The following is a 17,168-nucleotide window of genomic DNA, read 5'->3' on the forward strand; positions in this document are numbered from 1 at the left end:
TCCTCTTTGTATCTGTTAAATTATACACACGGCATATACTGCAACATAGCAGAACAATGTGATTACTGTTGTAGAGGTTAGTCATCAAAATTCTAGAGTTATCACACAAACAAAAAACAAGTCATTATTGGTTAAGGCAGTGCTAAACCAGTGCTCTCTTTAAATGAGAACTAAATTCAGTAGAAGTCATAAATAAAACGTGGAAAAAGAGCTTACAGAGAAGGGGTTTCTCATTTTTACAAATGAATACCGTGACACACGACAAGAATCAGTTTTGCAGTCGTGTGATATGCTTGTGTGTATACGTACGTGCGTGTAGGTGGTTTGTAATGCGCCATTTTGTACCACTAGAGGGAAGCAGATCTCTTCATACGCATTTTAGAAACACGAGCGCTCCTATCTCTACTGTAACAGTACTGTAACGACGCTATTTTAATACCATTTAACTTTCTATAGATTATATTAAACAACTGCTTTTGTAACGGATCAAATCTTGAGGTCGCTGAAAATCTGCAAAACGTTAAGGTTGAAGAACTTGAGAGTTTCACTCTGCTAAATGCTTTGCAATTAAAGTTAAAAATAGTAAATATTTTCATCTATTTTTTTTTAATTTATAAATTTATTTTTACGTTGTAATGGACCAAAAGTAAAAGGTTATATGTATTTAATAGAGTTGAGTGGTCGATTGGAAAGTGATGTCGGCCATATTGGACACGGGAAAATCCTTCCAATAGGGAATTGTGTTGCGTTAAACGTTATCGGAAATCTTTTTTGGCCGTAGATCACAAATCAAGTGAATCCAATATTTTATTGATACACCTTTATTATTTGAAAGTTTATTTATGTAAAAATACTTTCAGAATACACAAATAAAAGTAGATGATTGGGATTCAAACAGACATGGGAAGTGTAAAACAAAAATATGAAATAAAGGTAAGAACAGGAAAAACGCTTCCTTTTTCAAAATACATTTTTGACATAGAATTGTAATTTAAAATTGCCACCATTGGTGAGTAGACTTCCTATAGCCTTGGTAACAGAATTGTAATTTAAAATTGCCACCATTGATGAGCCTTGGTAACAATCAACATCAACAATAACAAAAACCGAGTAATCGAGGAACCTGACTAATACTTTATGCATTGATAACATTCCATTACGTCCGAGTTCCTTGTTGGTACGTGAATGCACCGTGATTCCTCCTTTGGCCTCGGTGGCTCCTCAGTCCTGGTCCGACTATTGTTGTGTGTCTTTGGGGGCAAACACGAGCTCAGTACAGACAAAATTCTGGATATTCTGTGTGTTTCTTCTAGTTTAAACCTCCATTATATAACGCTGCTTTTGTCAGTCGGTGGCTCCTCGTTGTTTTTGAAAGAGCACGGGGAATCTCAGCGGAGGACTTTGGTCTGGTGTGGTAGTTGTTCGTTATGGGACAGACGGAAGACTGAGTCTGCGTTGGAAACAGAAAGAGGCTGCGTGTCTGCCGTTTTCACACTTATCTGGGTTTTTGACGTGAAATAAAGAACAAAACGTGCGGTGCTGATTATCCGAGGACGCATGTAGCCGAACTAAAACAGTGCTGAGGTCGAATTTAAGGTAAGAACTTCTTTCTCCGTATGTTCCATTGTGCATTTGGGAGCGCAATGCTGGGCCTGAACGAGCTGTGACACTTTCAGAAAGTTAGACAAGCGACCCAGCAGACTTCTTCTGTAGTCTCCTGTAGTTGTGGTAAAAACAAATGTATATACATATATAGTTTATTAAATGTTGGACCCAGACTAGACGAATGCCTGTGCAGAGTATTATGTATGAAATAAATAACAAGATCAATTCACTCACAAATGTTACTGGCAGAATTTGTCTCCTTGTAGAAAAGGTACATAAATAAGAAAAAAAAGCTTCATATTTATAAAGTTAACTGACCTCTTACAGCCTCACCCATCGACACACGCACGCACGCACGTACAAAATCAGCTGCTCTAGGCCTCAGCTGTAATGAACAACATGACCTGGAGATAGTGGAAGTTAGAAATGTGTGACTAACTGCTGCACTGGAATGCAGAGAAGAGATTTTAAAGTTTAACATGCTTCGTACAACAATGTTTTGTGTGTAGAAGAGAAACCAAAACTTTTACATATCACCCTTGGCCTTGTGCTGATTGCATTGGTTTTTAGTTTTTATCCAAAACTCATTGCTTGTATGCAGTTGGAGTAGATGGTTGGCTGTTGCACATCACTTGTGTATTTTTCTGACACTCTCCAATGAGAAGGTGCCCCAGGGCAGGGCACTTAGTGCTGAGAGTTGGGCCGGTTGTTTAGCCGAGGTAAATCTGGGTGAATTGTCTTTAGTGTGTAATTGAGTAGTTAATCATAACAACAAACCTGCAAAATAGAACTACACTGACACATGCTGCGGCGTAATTAAGGTAGTGTTATATGTACAACTTCTGAAGACAGAGACAAACACGACATTAAATAGTTAACAAAAACACCGTTTACAGCAGGCTTTATAACAAGTAACAATGAATGTTTTTGTTAAATAGCATCTTTATTACAGTCAGAAATGAGTGTCTATTCTGGTGAATCCTCATAGTGCAGACCCTAAGCTTAGCATTTAGTCAGACAGCCCATCTGCTAATATGGAGTCTCAAGTCTTAAGAAACCATAAGTCAAAACTGAATCTTCTTCATTCAAAGGAAATAATTGTTTACTGTTTCAGGTCGATTGCCCCTGGTTCATCTGAAATATAATCACCTTTAATGTGGCACTGTCAAATCTCTGATTAAAGTGTGTGAATGCTGATATAGTTTGATATTGTGTGCGTGTTATTAAAGTGATTGCTGGTTTGTTTTTGTACTCTGGTGCCACATTAATCCTCGTCTGTGGTAATCCCTCTGTTAGCGTAGATCCCGTTGACTGTGCAGAGAGTTCCTTTGCAAACACACACATGCACAAACATGGACACAGTCACATGCACGCACACACACAGCTGGTACAGAGAGGTCTGTTGGCAGTGGAGTGAGGAGCGCTAACAGGTGCTGTTGGCCGAGGCTCAGGGACTTGAGTTTTAACGGGAGACGTTAAGGATCCTTGCATTCCCCTCAAGTGTTCTCATCACATTAAAAGAACTCAAGAGATTGAAGTACGTTAAAACACTCTTACAGTACAGTATGTTGATATTGTTTATGATTCTCATATTTTGAATGTGCACCGTCGGTGCAGAGAGTGCACAACGAACAAGAGCTCTTCTCTTTTATAGCTCCAGGATGCATACCGGGTTTCTATCCAAGCCTCACTCTGGACCCTTTGACAGGCACAGCAGGTGGCCCCAACAGCAATAATGGATGCGGAAGGAAGTTCCGCTCCCTCCTCTCCAGCCCTGCCCCCCTCCGCTGACCGTGATTGGCAGAGATGGCAGGCTGCCCCAAAGATTAGCTTGAGCTAGGCCTCATAAAGTGTGCCAAAGCAATAACTCCATGTTACACTTCAGTAAAGGTTTGCACCATTGACAGGTCTGTGTGACTGTGTCCTGGATTTACAAATCATGGAGAGGCTTTGTCCTTCATTGTATTTTGTGGCAGACTTCATGTAATGACCCATGTGCATTGTGCCTCACTGAGTCAATAACAACCAATGTGCCTTTCTGTGCAGCTAAACCCATCAATGGAAGGCCAATCAATGACATTGTGTTGTTACAGCATGGGTTGACCAAACACACCCTGTGCAGTGTAACAGAACAGTGAACACTAGTCCAACAGTAGGACAATGTCGGCTAAATTGTTACATTATTGTGTCTTTTTTTTTTAATTGTTCCTGTTAGTGATGTAGTGCCATCAAATGACTCCTTCAACTGTTGAGTTACTGTTGAATTGACAAAGAGAATTGAACTTAGTTCAATAGTAGCCAGTTATTCTATTACTAATCTATGTGACGTGTTTTACAGGACATTTGGTCAAAGGTCAAAGGGCCCCTCCCAGGTTTGTCCACAGTTGCAGTTCTTACCTGAACAGAAAGTTTTACAATGCTTTATCAAAATGTCGGCTCTTCTCAAACAATAATTATTCAGCCATTCATGTGTGATTGACCTCATTCTAACAGGACATATTTTTACTGCTAAAAGTGTGAACGTGCACCTTTTTATAAGCTGTTTCCTACTTAAACCAGCAGGTGTGGCTGTGTTATTTTAACCAGGGTGAACTTGATACAAACCCTTTTAACAAATGCCAAAGCTTGCTCTGCCCTGTGATGTATTTTTTTACTCCGTGAATAGTGATGTCATTCACCTCCGGGGTTGAAGCAGAAGAACAATAGTCTTGTGGTGTATACAGTGTTCTGGCTTTTATATTTGTGTGTTTTCAATCTCAACAATCAAAAGGCATTGAACATACTTAAACAAACAGGTAAGGTGAAGTAATAAATGGATTTTTCAACCGTGAATATTTTTCAGATATGCATAGAATTTGGATTTTTAAAAACAAGCTCTTAAAACTTTTAGCTGCTTGTGCTGCCTTCATGAATGAATCCAGGTACAGCACAGTGCCCAACCATTTCCTTTGTGGTTTTCATCCACAAAGCTTTTGTTTATTGTCATAATAACAGAACAAAAATGAAAGTGCATTGTTGTGATTAAATACAATAGAAATGCAGGGGTAATCTGGATCTCTGTGTAGGATCACAGAGTTTCAGATGATCTCAGCAGTGTTTGAAGAGTCATTTTTCAGTGACTGCTGATCAGTACCACTCAGACTGAATTAAAATCTTAGTTCAAATCTCAGTATATTTACTTCATGGACTGGTCTGGGAAAGGCAGTGGACAACATCGTAAGGGGCGGAGCTATTATCCACAAACCCGATGCTTCAGAACTGCACTGGGTTTGTAGTAGGGGTTTGAATTACAATGAAGACAACTACAAAGTACAGAGTCATGCATTTGGCGTGGCAGCAGGCAGTGCTGACATTTTTCCCTGCATACCAGCTATATCCGAAGCTTCCCTCCTGCAGCTATGCAGCATAGTTTGAATTCATCCCTGTAGGAAGTGGAATCTGTGTCTGCTAATGGGGCACAGGGTCAAAGGCAGTTGCTCACTTGTGCCCATGTGTATTGTGTTTTGAATGTCCAAAAGTAGCTTATAATATAGTAATTGACACTGTCTTCATGTTAGAAATTATGACCAGCCTGTCATTTGCATATTGTTACTATAAAGAAGTTAAATGCAGATGCAGAGGTTAAGGTATTCTAGATGCATGTTTTGAATATCTATAGGAGCATTTTGCTAACACTCAGGGCTAGAGAAATGCTCCCTGAAATATGCAGTAGTATAATGCAATATAGACCCCATTAACTATAGATGTTGGGGCATGGCTGCAGAGGATAAACACTCCATCTGAGTCTCTCAGAAGCCTTGGTGAATGAGAACAGGTCAGTGAGCTCTACAGTTGATAGCTTTGAGTGCAATTTGACATGTGTGAACAAAGCAGCTCATTTGAATTCAGCCCAAGTGTTAGGACCTGGTTGTTGGAGTTACCTAAAGTGCTGTGAAGAGCCGTGATAAGTTCATTAGAACCAGTGGTTGGTCAGTGGACTGTTAGCAATTGTATGTAAAAAAAAAAAAAAAAATTCTTCAGAATATATACAAAATTATTAATTATTATTAGCCCAATCACAACAAAAAGAACCATGAAAAGTGATCAAATGTATCTGTTTTTTTTTGTAATATTTAGACATAAAACAAAGGTGTAAATATACAAAGTCAAAAAAAAAATTAGGTTAGATATTGCTAGCTATTTTCAAACAGTGACAAAGGAATGAAGCCGAATACAGCATAAATACTCAATAAAAATGTGGCAAAAAATATAAAATTATTTTCTGAAAAGTTACAAAATTCACAAGCTAAGAAACTGTGAAAATATAGCATTAACAATAAAAACAAACAAAAACCTCCACATTACCAAATTGTAGTTGTTTTGACAAGATCATGTGCCAGCCCTGTGGACCCACACAGGCATCTGATCTATTCCTGGCCGTTTTATGAGTCATTATATGGGGAATTGAAAGATTTAAAAAGATCAGTTTTACATGCATTTTATCATGTAATTGTGTGATTAAAATCTAAAGAAAATATTACAGTATGATTTCCTCATAGAGTAACAGAAACCACAGAGAACCTGAATGAATGAAAATAATGAATGAATTTTCAAAAAGTACTCTTCTCTCCTAAAATTAGGAACAGGTTTTTAATGTGGAAAGAGAAGGCAGAAAAAACAGCTGCAACTGAATGGCCTCCTTTTTTGGGTATGGGGGGCAAGTAGGAGAGTGGGAGGGTGGGCCTGAGGAGCTGACAGGTGGGGGATTGAAGTTAAGAAAAGCTTGTTGTCCTTTTGAAATTGTGCTTTTAAAAATATATTTCAGATTTGAACTGAAACACTACAGCTGCACACTTGTCACTGATTAATTTTACTGGACGTAAAAAAAACCAGACAAATTAAAATCAGAAAATGTCATGTCATGTTAACTAGCTCCAGTGAGGCAATTTGTTTCTTCCACTTTCAAATGTTTTTTTTTTAGTTCCTCTCTAAACTGTTTAGAAGATGAAAGAGTGAAAATCGCCTAAGGCCGGAACATGATCGAGTTTCTACCTCGGCTGACCCGTTGAGCTTTTGTTAAGACTTGTGGAGCCTTGGTGAAGTCATGTTAGCCTGTGGTCTTGGTTTGGTTTTTGAGACTGGGATTTAAGATGTGACGTCGTTCCACTGACTGATTCTGTCCTTTCCCACTCCACGTCCTTAGGCTCAACGATGGGTTGTGTCAAAAGTAAAGAGGAGATGGACCCGACGCTGAAGTACCGACCCGACAATTCGAATGCAACTCCACTTAATGCCCACCTGGGCCACTATGGGCCGGACCCCACCCTCATGGGTCATTCACCAGCCATGAAGTCACACAACAACAGCTACAACAGTAATGCTGCTTCGCTCACCCCCTTCGGTGGGGCATCTTCAGTCATGACACCCTTTGGTGGCGCCTCCACCTCCTTCACCTCAGTGGCTGTGAGCAGTCCTTTCCCTAATGTCATCGCAGGTCAGTCTGAGGAGATGTTTCAAGCGACGTGTAATTTCATTGTTTAAAGTCTTAAAGTCAGAGCGGCACAGAAGTTCACATAAGAAACTGTGTTTTATAACCCTAGAAATACTTTTTTTTACAGCTAAATCTTCCCAAGACAATCTTCCCTAAGTTGTTTTCTCTGTTGTTTTTTTTTAAACTATTCATTATGTTGTCATTATGTGTAAATCTTTGTAAAAGAATAAAGGCAGCTCAACATTTTACACACAGGACGTTACGAGCGGGCAGATGTTATGCAAATTAGGACATGTGAAAGGAGCCTGCCTAAACATCAAGGCTGAACACAAACCCAAAATAGGTCTGTAATGTGGGAAGCAGAGCAGCAGCCGTGACTCCTCCTCAGCCAATGAAAACATTTGCATTGACTGAATCTAGTGGCTTCAGTTGGAAGTTTGCATTTCCATTAACAGTTTGGCAGAGTGGTACCTGCCGTCGGCAGTGACCAACCATCGGACAACGAACCCTGTCGATTATGGCTTAAATATGTAGAAAATGCAACAGAAGAGGAGAGCAAACACACACAGAGTCATAAACAGTTTTTTTCTGTGTCTTGAAAGCACTGAACATGACATGATGCATTCCTTAAACCCATACCCTAACCTCAATCATCACAAATCTGTGTCTGATCTTCATCTTGACACCACTCTAATCTGACTTCATTCCTAATTTTAACTCCAACCCAAATCTTGAACCTCAAAATACTCTCACTCACTGAGTGTCCCTACAACATTTCTTCCAGACACGTGTCCCCACAAGTGTAGCTCCGCTAGGAACTTACGTACTGAATCACTTCCCTCAGTCCTTCCTTAAAGCAGGATAATCTGTCCTGATGAACTGTGGTAGACTTAATCCACCCTTTTTTAATTTCCTTCAAAGGGGTGGTGCAGTGACATGTCTTTGAAAAGATTAAATGATTCATGTAATCGAATGACTTAAAGTGATGCCAGTGAGACTGAGATTTACTTTAACCTTTTACATTTCAAATTCCACGTTGTAAAAATGCACTTAAGTCGATTGAAACATTTGGATTTTTTTTTAACATGACAGCAGTGCAATGTTTTTGTGATTAATCTAATGTAACAGGTCACACATGTTATTAAAATATTAACATTATGACTAAAGGAATTACCACAAAAATATTAACAATACAAAACAAAAGCTAAGCCTTTTTTAAAGCATTGTTTGTGACAGTGATTCCAGTGTTATAACCTGAGCTCATGTTTTTTAATGATGTGTGTGTGTGATTATATGCACTTGTTCAACCGCTGGTTTCCTCTCCGCTGCAGGTGGTGTCACATTTTTCGTAGCACTGTACGACTACGAGGCGAGGACGTCGGACGACCTCTCCTTTAAAAAAGGAGACCGCTTCCAGATTATTAACAATACGTGAGTGCACTGGATTTCTCACTGACCGACTCCTGCTGTGGACGGAGGTTTAGGCCCTCATTGTATATTCAGGCATCTGTTCCTTTACTGTTATCTTTTCCCACATGATATTTGTTTGTTTATTTTGGGGGTTCTGTCAGATGTGTAATGTATGCATAATGATTACAATAAGACCTGTTGTCAGTAAATCTGCAGTGGTTAACACTTCATGGTTAATGTGAACGTTAACATTTTTAGTTCATGGTGATGGTACATCTTCCTTATTAAAACTTGACCAAAGTTTAGAAAGTTAAGGTAGAATGTAGTCGTGTTTGAAAAGCTGTTCCCTGCTCCTCGACTCAAGGTGAAACTATGAATGTGTCTGTTGATGTCAGAAGACAGAGTGAGTCAGTTCAGACCCACAGTCCTGTTCTCGCCAAACATCTTTAGAAAATTCACCACGTTTCAAAAGCAGAGAGTGGAAATAGACGTGCTGATTAATCTGTGTTAACAATGTCACTCAGTATAAACACTGACACTCTCATCAAGGCCACTTTTTCTGGTGCGTTTCATGGAATGTTTGACGTGGTTTAACAACTCCACCCTCGGACCTGATGAGTAATGTTCTACATGACAATAAATGATGCTTTTAACGACCTTAATACTTTTCTAAAGTTATGTCTGAAGCATAAATCATCTTTTCAGAGCAGTTGAGGTTTTATAACCTGACTTATCTGTGTGTCCTGTTTCTTTAGTGAAGGTGACTGGTGGGAGGCTCGCTCCATCAACACGGGACATAAAGGTTACATCCCCAGTAACTATGTGGCGCCGGCCGACTCCATTCAGGCTGAAGAGTAAGAATTTACCTTTTTTTTTTATTTGCATTTATGTGCATTCTTGTCTGTTTTCTTTAGTTTCTGGTTCTTTTGCAAAATTGTTGGAATACAAAAGCAAACATTCCTGTGAAGTGAAACATTTAATCTTATTTTTAACATGACAGGACGTGTTGGAAAGAACACAGTTCAGAGCCTGTTATTTATTTAGCTGCTTGTCACTAAAGTGACCAGTGGAATGTTTACTATTACATGTTATAAAATGTCTTTAAACCAACACGTTTGCTAGGACTACATATGGATCTAGTGACTGATTTTCTTTTTTTCTTTTTAAGATGGTACTTTGGGAAAATGGGTCGCAAAGATGCAGAGCGCTGGTTGTTGGGTCCAGGGAACCAGCGAGGCACTTTCCTGGCACGAGAGAGCGAGACGACCAAAGGTGAGACTTTGGTGTTTTCACGGTTAATGGAGTATTTATTTATTTTTCTTTGGAAAGTATGGCTTCATAGAAGCTTTAAAAAGGGCCTGTTTTGTGGGTTAAAGGTCAAACGGTTCTGTTAATGGTGCTGTGTTTATTATTGTGAACACTTAGTAGCCCCGGCTGACAGAGGTTCTGTAAATGTTGAAGGTGCCTACTCCCTGTCTATCCGGGACTGGGACGATGTGAAGGGAGACAATGTCAAACACTACAAGATTCGGAAGCTGGACAACGGTGGTTATTACATCACAACTCGGGCCCAGTTTGAGACACTCCAGAAGCTGGTGAAACATTACACAGGTATGCTGCCTCTCCACAGTAACCACCCACACAGCTTTGTAGGTCTCACTTTAGACAAATTGTTGTTTACCACAGAGCAAATCTTCCTGCTCAGGAACAAGTTGGTCATGTCTTTTTCTTTGTTGTGTTTTAGTTTTAGTTTTAGTTTTTGCCCAGCAAAAACATCTTTATCAAATCAGTCAAGTACGACTGCATGATGAGAATATTAATGTCATTAAATATTCAGTTTAGCTCCTGGGTTGTCCACTGCTGCATAGAGTTTTTTCATTTGTTTTTGTCTGCCGTGCAGTAGCTCTGGGTTCAAATTCTCTCCAGTATATAAACCCAATAGGTGTTTAGAAAAACACTCTGCCTAATCTTTATTTCACTATCACTACAGTGACTTAAATAAATAATAATGAACAGATTAAGTTAACAATAACACTAATAGCAACAAGTTTAAATGAATATATTATAAATTTAATAATAATAATAGGGTTAGATTCTAATAGTAATACAAAAAACATCCTGAAGGAACAGTTGGAGACAAATGCAGATTGGCTGTCAAGTATCATGTGCTTCTTCTTTTTCTGCCAATTTGCTGTGTGCAGAATTAAAATGGAACATTAGCATGTCACCAGAGAAAGATTATAATGAAATACTGATTCTAAAAATCAGAGCATCCCTGCAGGGAATCGTGGGGGAAAAATACTACTAAGCTTTGTTGTATTTTTACAGTTCTGTGTACAGTCAGGGCCACATGATGTTTTATGTTAGAGAATATTTTATTAATGTTTCTGAAAACTACAGACTGTGCTGCCATTAATGTTGTCTCTTAATGTCTACATCCATCCAGAACACGCTGACGGTCTGTGCTACCGATTGACGACGGTGTGTCCGACGGTGAAGCCTCAGACTCAGGGACTAGCTAAAGATGCCTGGGAAATCCCACGGGAGTCTTTACGACTGGAAGTCAAACTGGGACAGGGCTGCTTCGGGGAGGTTTGGATGGGTAAGAGCCTGCAGCACTCAACCATGTACAGTCAAAATATGTTTTAGAAACATGCACGTTTTCTGGTTTGTAACATAGGCTTAAAACAAAAAGAAATACACTTTTAATGTTTTTTTCTGGTTTGTAACATAGGCTTAAAATAAAAAGAAATACACTTTTAATGTTTTAAAATGTTGACAATCATTATTAATCTGGTGACTCCACAGTTACCCTGTGATTCATCACATTAAAAAGTTCCACCCTTGGACAGCCCTACTAACAGTACAGAAGTCCTGTATGAACTTCATAAGTCGTTATACATCAAATGGAGCAGATACTGCCCCCTGTTTCTGCCCCTCTCACTTCCACACTGGCCCACATACTGAGGTAAATGGTGAGCTCTGATTGGTTCTGGATAGAGGGCTCTGTAATGACAGGTCATCTCCTCCACTCCAGTTCCCTGGGCCGTGTGTGTGTGTGTGTGAGACGAGTGGCTCGTCGTGAACATGGCTCTCGTCTTTCATCTCTCCCTCTTTTATTAAATGCGGCCCTGGAGCAAGCCTCGACCTGCAAAGCCTCCTCTGTGTAATGCCAGGAATCCCAGGCTGTCTACCCCAGCACTGTTTGTTCCTGAAGAGTTCACTGCTCTCTTGGCCGAAAATACCTTCAGCACTCACTTTTATTATTTATTACTTTGTAAATACTGTATTGTTGGCATCTGGCACAGACTGGCAGTGCTCTGTCAGCGTGTTCTCCACCTCACATCATCTTTATTATGATTCATTATCATTGCCCTACGACATCATAAAGGCGGAGGCGCCCGACTGAGGTTCAGCAACATGACGGAAGCACTAGATCTCCTGGCTCAGCTCTTTGTATGTAAGCAGGGCGTGAATAAGTGGCTTCTAACCAGGAAGTGGCTGATTATTTAAACTGTCAAGCCCTTTCTCTCTCTCTGTCCATGGGCCCTCAACTGGTCTTTTCACAGAGGAACGCAGCCAAATCCACAGCGGTGATAAACGTTTTACCAACTGTAGTTTTTCAATTTTAGAAAGAGAGACTTTGGAAGTCACCCAGCAGGGCTGACTCCACTTGTTACAAGAGCAATTCCTTTTAAAAATAATAATTTTCTTTTTGTTATTATTCTTGAGCTGTGGCTCTAGTTCAGCCATGTTTACCAAATCTCTCATGGCGGGTGTCTTCAGTATTGGTCGGATGTAGAATTCTGGGTAAATTAAAATCAATAAAATGTTCAGGAATAGTCCTAAATTTTTTGATGTTATGTAATGTTATTTTGAATTCATTGATTATGGATCACTGTATTACATTCAGTGGGTCAACTTCATGTGTAACGGGTCAACTTCATGTGTAACATCTTAGACAGTTGTTTTATCAATAATACATTCATGTCTTTGTCTCCAGGCACATGGAATGGGACCACCAAGGTGGCCATCAAGACCCTGAAGCCAGGCACCATGTCTCCAGAGGCGTTCCTGCAGGAGGCTCAAATCATGAAGAAACTCCGACACGACAAACTGGTACCGTTGTACGCCGTGGTGTCGGAGGAACCCATCTACATTGTCACTGAGTTCATGGGCAAAGGTGAGACCAGACGGCCTTGACTTTTTCTAAATGCCGTCCTTATAGCACTCTTTTGTTAGTAATGCCAATATAGAGATTGTTTTAATTCCGGATCCTCAGCTCACTTTAAGACACATCCTGTGACTTCTTCCTGTGCTACACCTTTTGAGAAAGGACATCTTCACTGATGTGGCAGGTCATAATGACTCACTTCCTGCCACTCTGCCACAGCACAGCCTGATTTTATTTATACGACGCCAAGAAAAAGTTGAACTAAATGAAGAAACCATCGAATCATATGCACGTCTGTGGCCGTATTTTAATAGAGGCTGTAAATCTTCTATTATGGTCTGCGTAGGTAGTTTACTGGACTTCCTGAAGGAGGGCGATGGGAAATATCTGAAACTGCCTCAGCTGGTGGACATGGCATCACAGGTAGGATCCGTACTCACCTCCACTAGTCTGGTTTGTAGCTAACAAATAGTGATGGTTCCTGCTGCCAGGACCTTTGACCTGCCGCTACACTAAAAATTACACTAGTTCAATACCCAAACTCCCGTCTCTACTCTCCCCCTCTGCTGTTCGTGCTCCCTCTCCTTCGTCTCCACTTAACGGCCTGTGGATCTTAAACAGTGCCCAGCCGAGGCCACTGAAGCTCACTGCTTCGGTTGACCTGCTGTGATCTCCTGTTTATTCTCCTCACTCTCCACACTCCATGGACTCCCTGACCCTTTACTTCAGCATAGTGGAAAAGTGTTTGAGAATTAAACTGATAACTATAAAAAAAACAGGGCCATGCCTCTGACGGAGCGGACAGAGAAACTTGTTACGTCCACGCAGATTATTTCACCCTGAAATTGAACACTGACTAATCGTGACTCGGTCTAATTTAGATTTTCATCATGTTGACTTGAACGTTAACGCTGTTCTCTGTGCATTTCTTTTGACTGGCGACAGATTGCTGACGGCATGGCCTTCATTGAGAGGATGAACTACATCCACAGAGACCTGAGAGCGGCCAATATTCTGGTGGCTGATAACCTGGTGTGTAAGATCGCCGACTTCGGCCTGGCTCGGCTCATCGAGGACAACGAGTACACGGCCAGACAAGGTTTGTTTGGTTTTTATTGGCTCACACAGTACTAAAGGCCAAAGCCACTCCCAGAGTCGCTGTTGTCACTGTGTGCACACCTGTTGATCGTCATACATTTTTGATTACACACCAACTCATCTCTCTTTTTATGATTACAGGTGCAAAATTCCCCATCAAGTGGACGGCCCCTGAAGCTGCTCTCTACGGCCGCTTCACCATCAAGTCTGACGTCTGGTCGTTCGGTATACTACTGACTGAACTGGTGACCAAAGGCAGAGTGCCTTACCCAGGTAAACACTGGAGTTCCACTGATACGGAATGTTGTCGTTGGAATTTCTAAGCCAAGGAATTGTTTCAATTTTCCGAAAGCCTTGTTTACCATCGTTTGAGCATCAATGTTCTCAAGGAACAATTTATTTTATTCATTATTAAGGTATGATTTAAAGGAATCTTTATTCATATTCAAACAGAATAATTCCTTCACTTTTTGTCATTTTTTTATCTTGCTTTTGTTATTTTGTGTTTTTTTTTTAAATAACAGCAGATTAGAATACATAATGCTGAAATAATAATATAAATATTACATAGAACATAAACCTAGTCACCTTTCTACTCAAAATCCCAGCCATCCCATTTCTGCCCCCTGCTGCCCGCAAGCAGTACTACACCCCGGCTGTTGACTGGCACTGATTACAGACCGTGCCATATGGCAGATTTAACCGCCACCTCCCATGGAGGGCCATCTGGCTCCTTTGGCCCTCTTGATTTCAGTTTAAATCATTCTGTCTAATTATTTCACCTCAGAGTCCCCAGGCCTGAACACCCTTCCCCCCCGGCCCCTCCCTTTGTTCCAATTTTTTTTTTTCCATGATTCATTGGACGTTTGTAGCCACGTAGTATTTTTTTGGGAGGGAGTCCTATTTTAGCTCCATTGCTTGATTTTGTAAAAGGCAGTGGGAAGCAGGTGTACCAAGCATCTGCATGGGCACACATCACCTTATTTTATTTGAGTCCCTGTCTATATATGTGGCTATTAATAGCCATCTACACACACTCACATATATGGCAGGCATGAAGCTGTGAAGGTTTCAGACCCAAGACATAAATCACACTAATAACCTCAGTATCTGACACTGCCTGATTCCGGTTTCAGCAGTTGCTGAGGGCCTTTTCTCTTTCCAAGTGTTAGATAATCTGATCCCAGCGCTCCCGCAGAGAGAGAGAGAAGAGGGTGGGGGGAGGCTGGAGTGGGGGGCTGAAGGAGTCCAGGAGGATGTGACTCCGACCATGACTGTGTGTCATAACCTCTTTTAGCTTCAGTTAAGCTCCCCACGGAGCTGTTTCTGTGTCACAGGGTTTGGGAACGCTGGCTCCATGTCTTGGGACTCGATCTATGACAGGAAGTTTCTAGTGGTTTTCCTGCTAGTCACATTCCAGCTGATGGTCTTTTTGTTTTGTTTTTATTTTTTTATATTTATATTGTTCGTTTCAGTCTTTAAAAAATGAATATTTGGTCTTTTTTTTTATTTTTATTTTTTTATCCGTTTCAGTCTTTAAAAAATGAATGTCCCAGTTATTTTACCCCAGTTTTTTTCTCTTTGTATTGACTTGATTGAGCCTGACTTTAAATCTTTCTACCAATATATCCACCCTATAGAACAGTATTCCTACTGATTCCTACTTTATATAAAAACCATATTTATTTGCTGGTATTTGTGTTGTATTGCAGTACATTTACGTTACCTTTTCCCACCCTGCCTCCCCCAGGTATGGTCAATCGAGAAGTACTTGAGCAGGTGGAGAGAGGTTACCGCATGCCCTGCCCTCAGGGCTGTCCAGAGTCCCTCCACGAGATGATGAGGGTCTGCTGGAAGAAGGATCCGGACGAGAGGCCGACGTTCGAGTACATCCAGTCCTTTTTAGAAGACTACTTCACGGCCACAGAGCCACAGTACCAGCCGGGAGACAACCTCTAGAGGGACTGTGGAGCAAACTCTGTCACTGCAGAGAGACGCACCGGCAGAGCTCGGAGCAGAGGAGCAAGAGCGACGCTCAGAGAGGCTGCCGAGACTAGCGCCTCTGAGAAAAATGTTCAATAAACTAGTACAAAACCACGCGGCCACATTTGCACATGCGAGGGTTCTGAAGTAGAGGTTTTGTCCCTTTTGTACGCAGGGACCAAATATTTGAGGTACGTCAAGCTCTGGGAACCTTGCATATTTAGAATATCACATACGGACAACACTGTGATGAAAAGAGAAAGATATTTGTTTTTCCTAAATTGACATTTTTTTGCAGATGCACAGTTTCTTCTTTTTTTCTACATTTCTATCATATCTGCTCCTGTTTCTCCAAACTAGGATGATTATTTGTCAGTGGAGCCCTGAGCTCTTTTAATGTTTGTACATGAGTCGGGTTGTTTGGTTTAATCCTGTCAGTTGGCCAGTGTGTGGTGACTCTGTGGTGAAGAATGTGCTGTAACTGAGTGTGAAGCTGAGGTGGCGAAGCAAGTGACAAAAGGTGAGCTGTACGGCTGAAAGAATGTACTTGGAGGAAACCGACGGATTCCCTCTGTGTGGCAAAAACTGTTTTGTTTTTTTAATGGTTGACTTAAAAAATGAAAGTGATTGGCCTGATTTTCTTTTTTTTTTCGTCCTGGTCACTTGAATGGCACAAAAAAATCACATGGATTTATTTAGCATTTGCAGTTATTGCTAAATTTGAGATTTTACATGATGAAGTTCAGTGATGTTTTACACAAGCAAAAACTGTTTTAATTTTTATGTTCTTAAATGTTTGAAAATCAACATCAGAGGTAATTTTACTTTTTACTTTTTTTTTTTTGATTTGTTATACCAGACTAAATCATTCTGCACAAGAATTGAGTTGTTTACACAATTTGAGATTTTTTATTTTTTTGTCGACTGGCGAGAAAAAAATCTGAAACCAAACATGTAAAATTAGAAATATATTTTTAAATACATCTATGCAGAGCCTCCAGCAGGTATTTCCCCAGATTAAGTTGCATTCAATTCTGGACATTTGGGGTCACGTTAGGACAAATAAAATACTTTGGGACATTCTGCCCCCAAATGGGGCATTAGTGCTAAGTAGAGGTTGTGGGTGTAAAAACAAAAGCAGCAATAGTCCGTTTTATAGGTACGTCCTGTGTCTGTGTTTGACGGGAGACTAAAGAACATGGAATTCACAGAGGGAGCTACAGGCGAGAACAAAGATGTGAACAATTTTGTAATTTCTTTCTGTTGGTCCTTCATGAGAGACTAATACTGTGTGTGAGTACTCCTAAAGACTGGGACTTCAACTAGTGGGGAGATAATAATAAAATTACTCAGAATGGTAACTAATATGATTTTGTACAGAAGAATAAAAGTTTTACTTAAACAGTTCCATGAGTTTTCATGGTGTAT

The 17,168-nt window shown here is 40.4% G+C and overlaps 1 protein-coding gene across 2 annotated transcripts; it reads left to right on the forward strand.

The window, feature by feature from the left end:
• Positions 1 to 1,146: 1,146 nt before the first annotated feature.
• Positions 1,147 to 17,146, forward strand: yes1 (YES proto-oncogene 1, Src family tyrosine kinase). 2 transcript variants are annotated; one of them, XM_025066225.1, is made up of 13 exons: positions 1,147 to 1,596; positions 3,260 to 3,977; positions 6,788 to 7,078; positions 8,407 to 8,506; positions 9,241 to 9,339; positions 9,654 to 9,757; positions 9,947 to 10,096; positions 10,932 to 11,087; positions 12,489 to 12,668; positions 13,006 to 13,082; positions 13,605 to 13,758; positions 13,899 to 14,030; positions 15,508 to 17,146. In XM_025066225.1, exons 3-13 carry the CDS (start codon positions 6,796 to 6,798, stop codon positions 15,714 to 15,716), a joined length of 1,644 nt encoding a protein of 547 aa, XP_024921993.1. In that variant the 5' UTR covers positions 1,147 to 1,596; positions 3,260 to 3,977; positions 6,788 to 6,795; the 3' UTR covers positions 15,717 to 17,146. The 2 variants fall into 2 exon arrangements, with proteins under 2 accessions (XP_024921993.1, XP_008332730.1); XM_008334508.3 differs by lacking the exon at positions 3,260 to 3,977 and having other exon boundaries at positions 1,151 to 1,596.
• The last annotated feature ends 22 nt before the right edge of the window (positions 17,147 to 17,168 follow it).

Source organism: Cynoglossus semilaevis, chromosome 20 (assembly GCF_000523025.1).
Source record: "Cynoglossus semilaevis isolate Cse_v1.0 chromosome 20, Cse_v1.0, whole genome shotgun sequence".
Classification (NCBI taxonomy): domain Eukaryota; kingdom Metazoa; phylum Chordata; class Actinopteri; order Pleuronectiformes; family Cynoglossidae; genus Cynoglossus; species Cynoglossus semilaevis.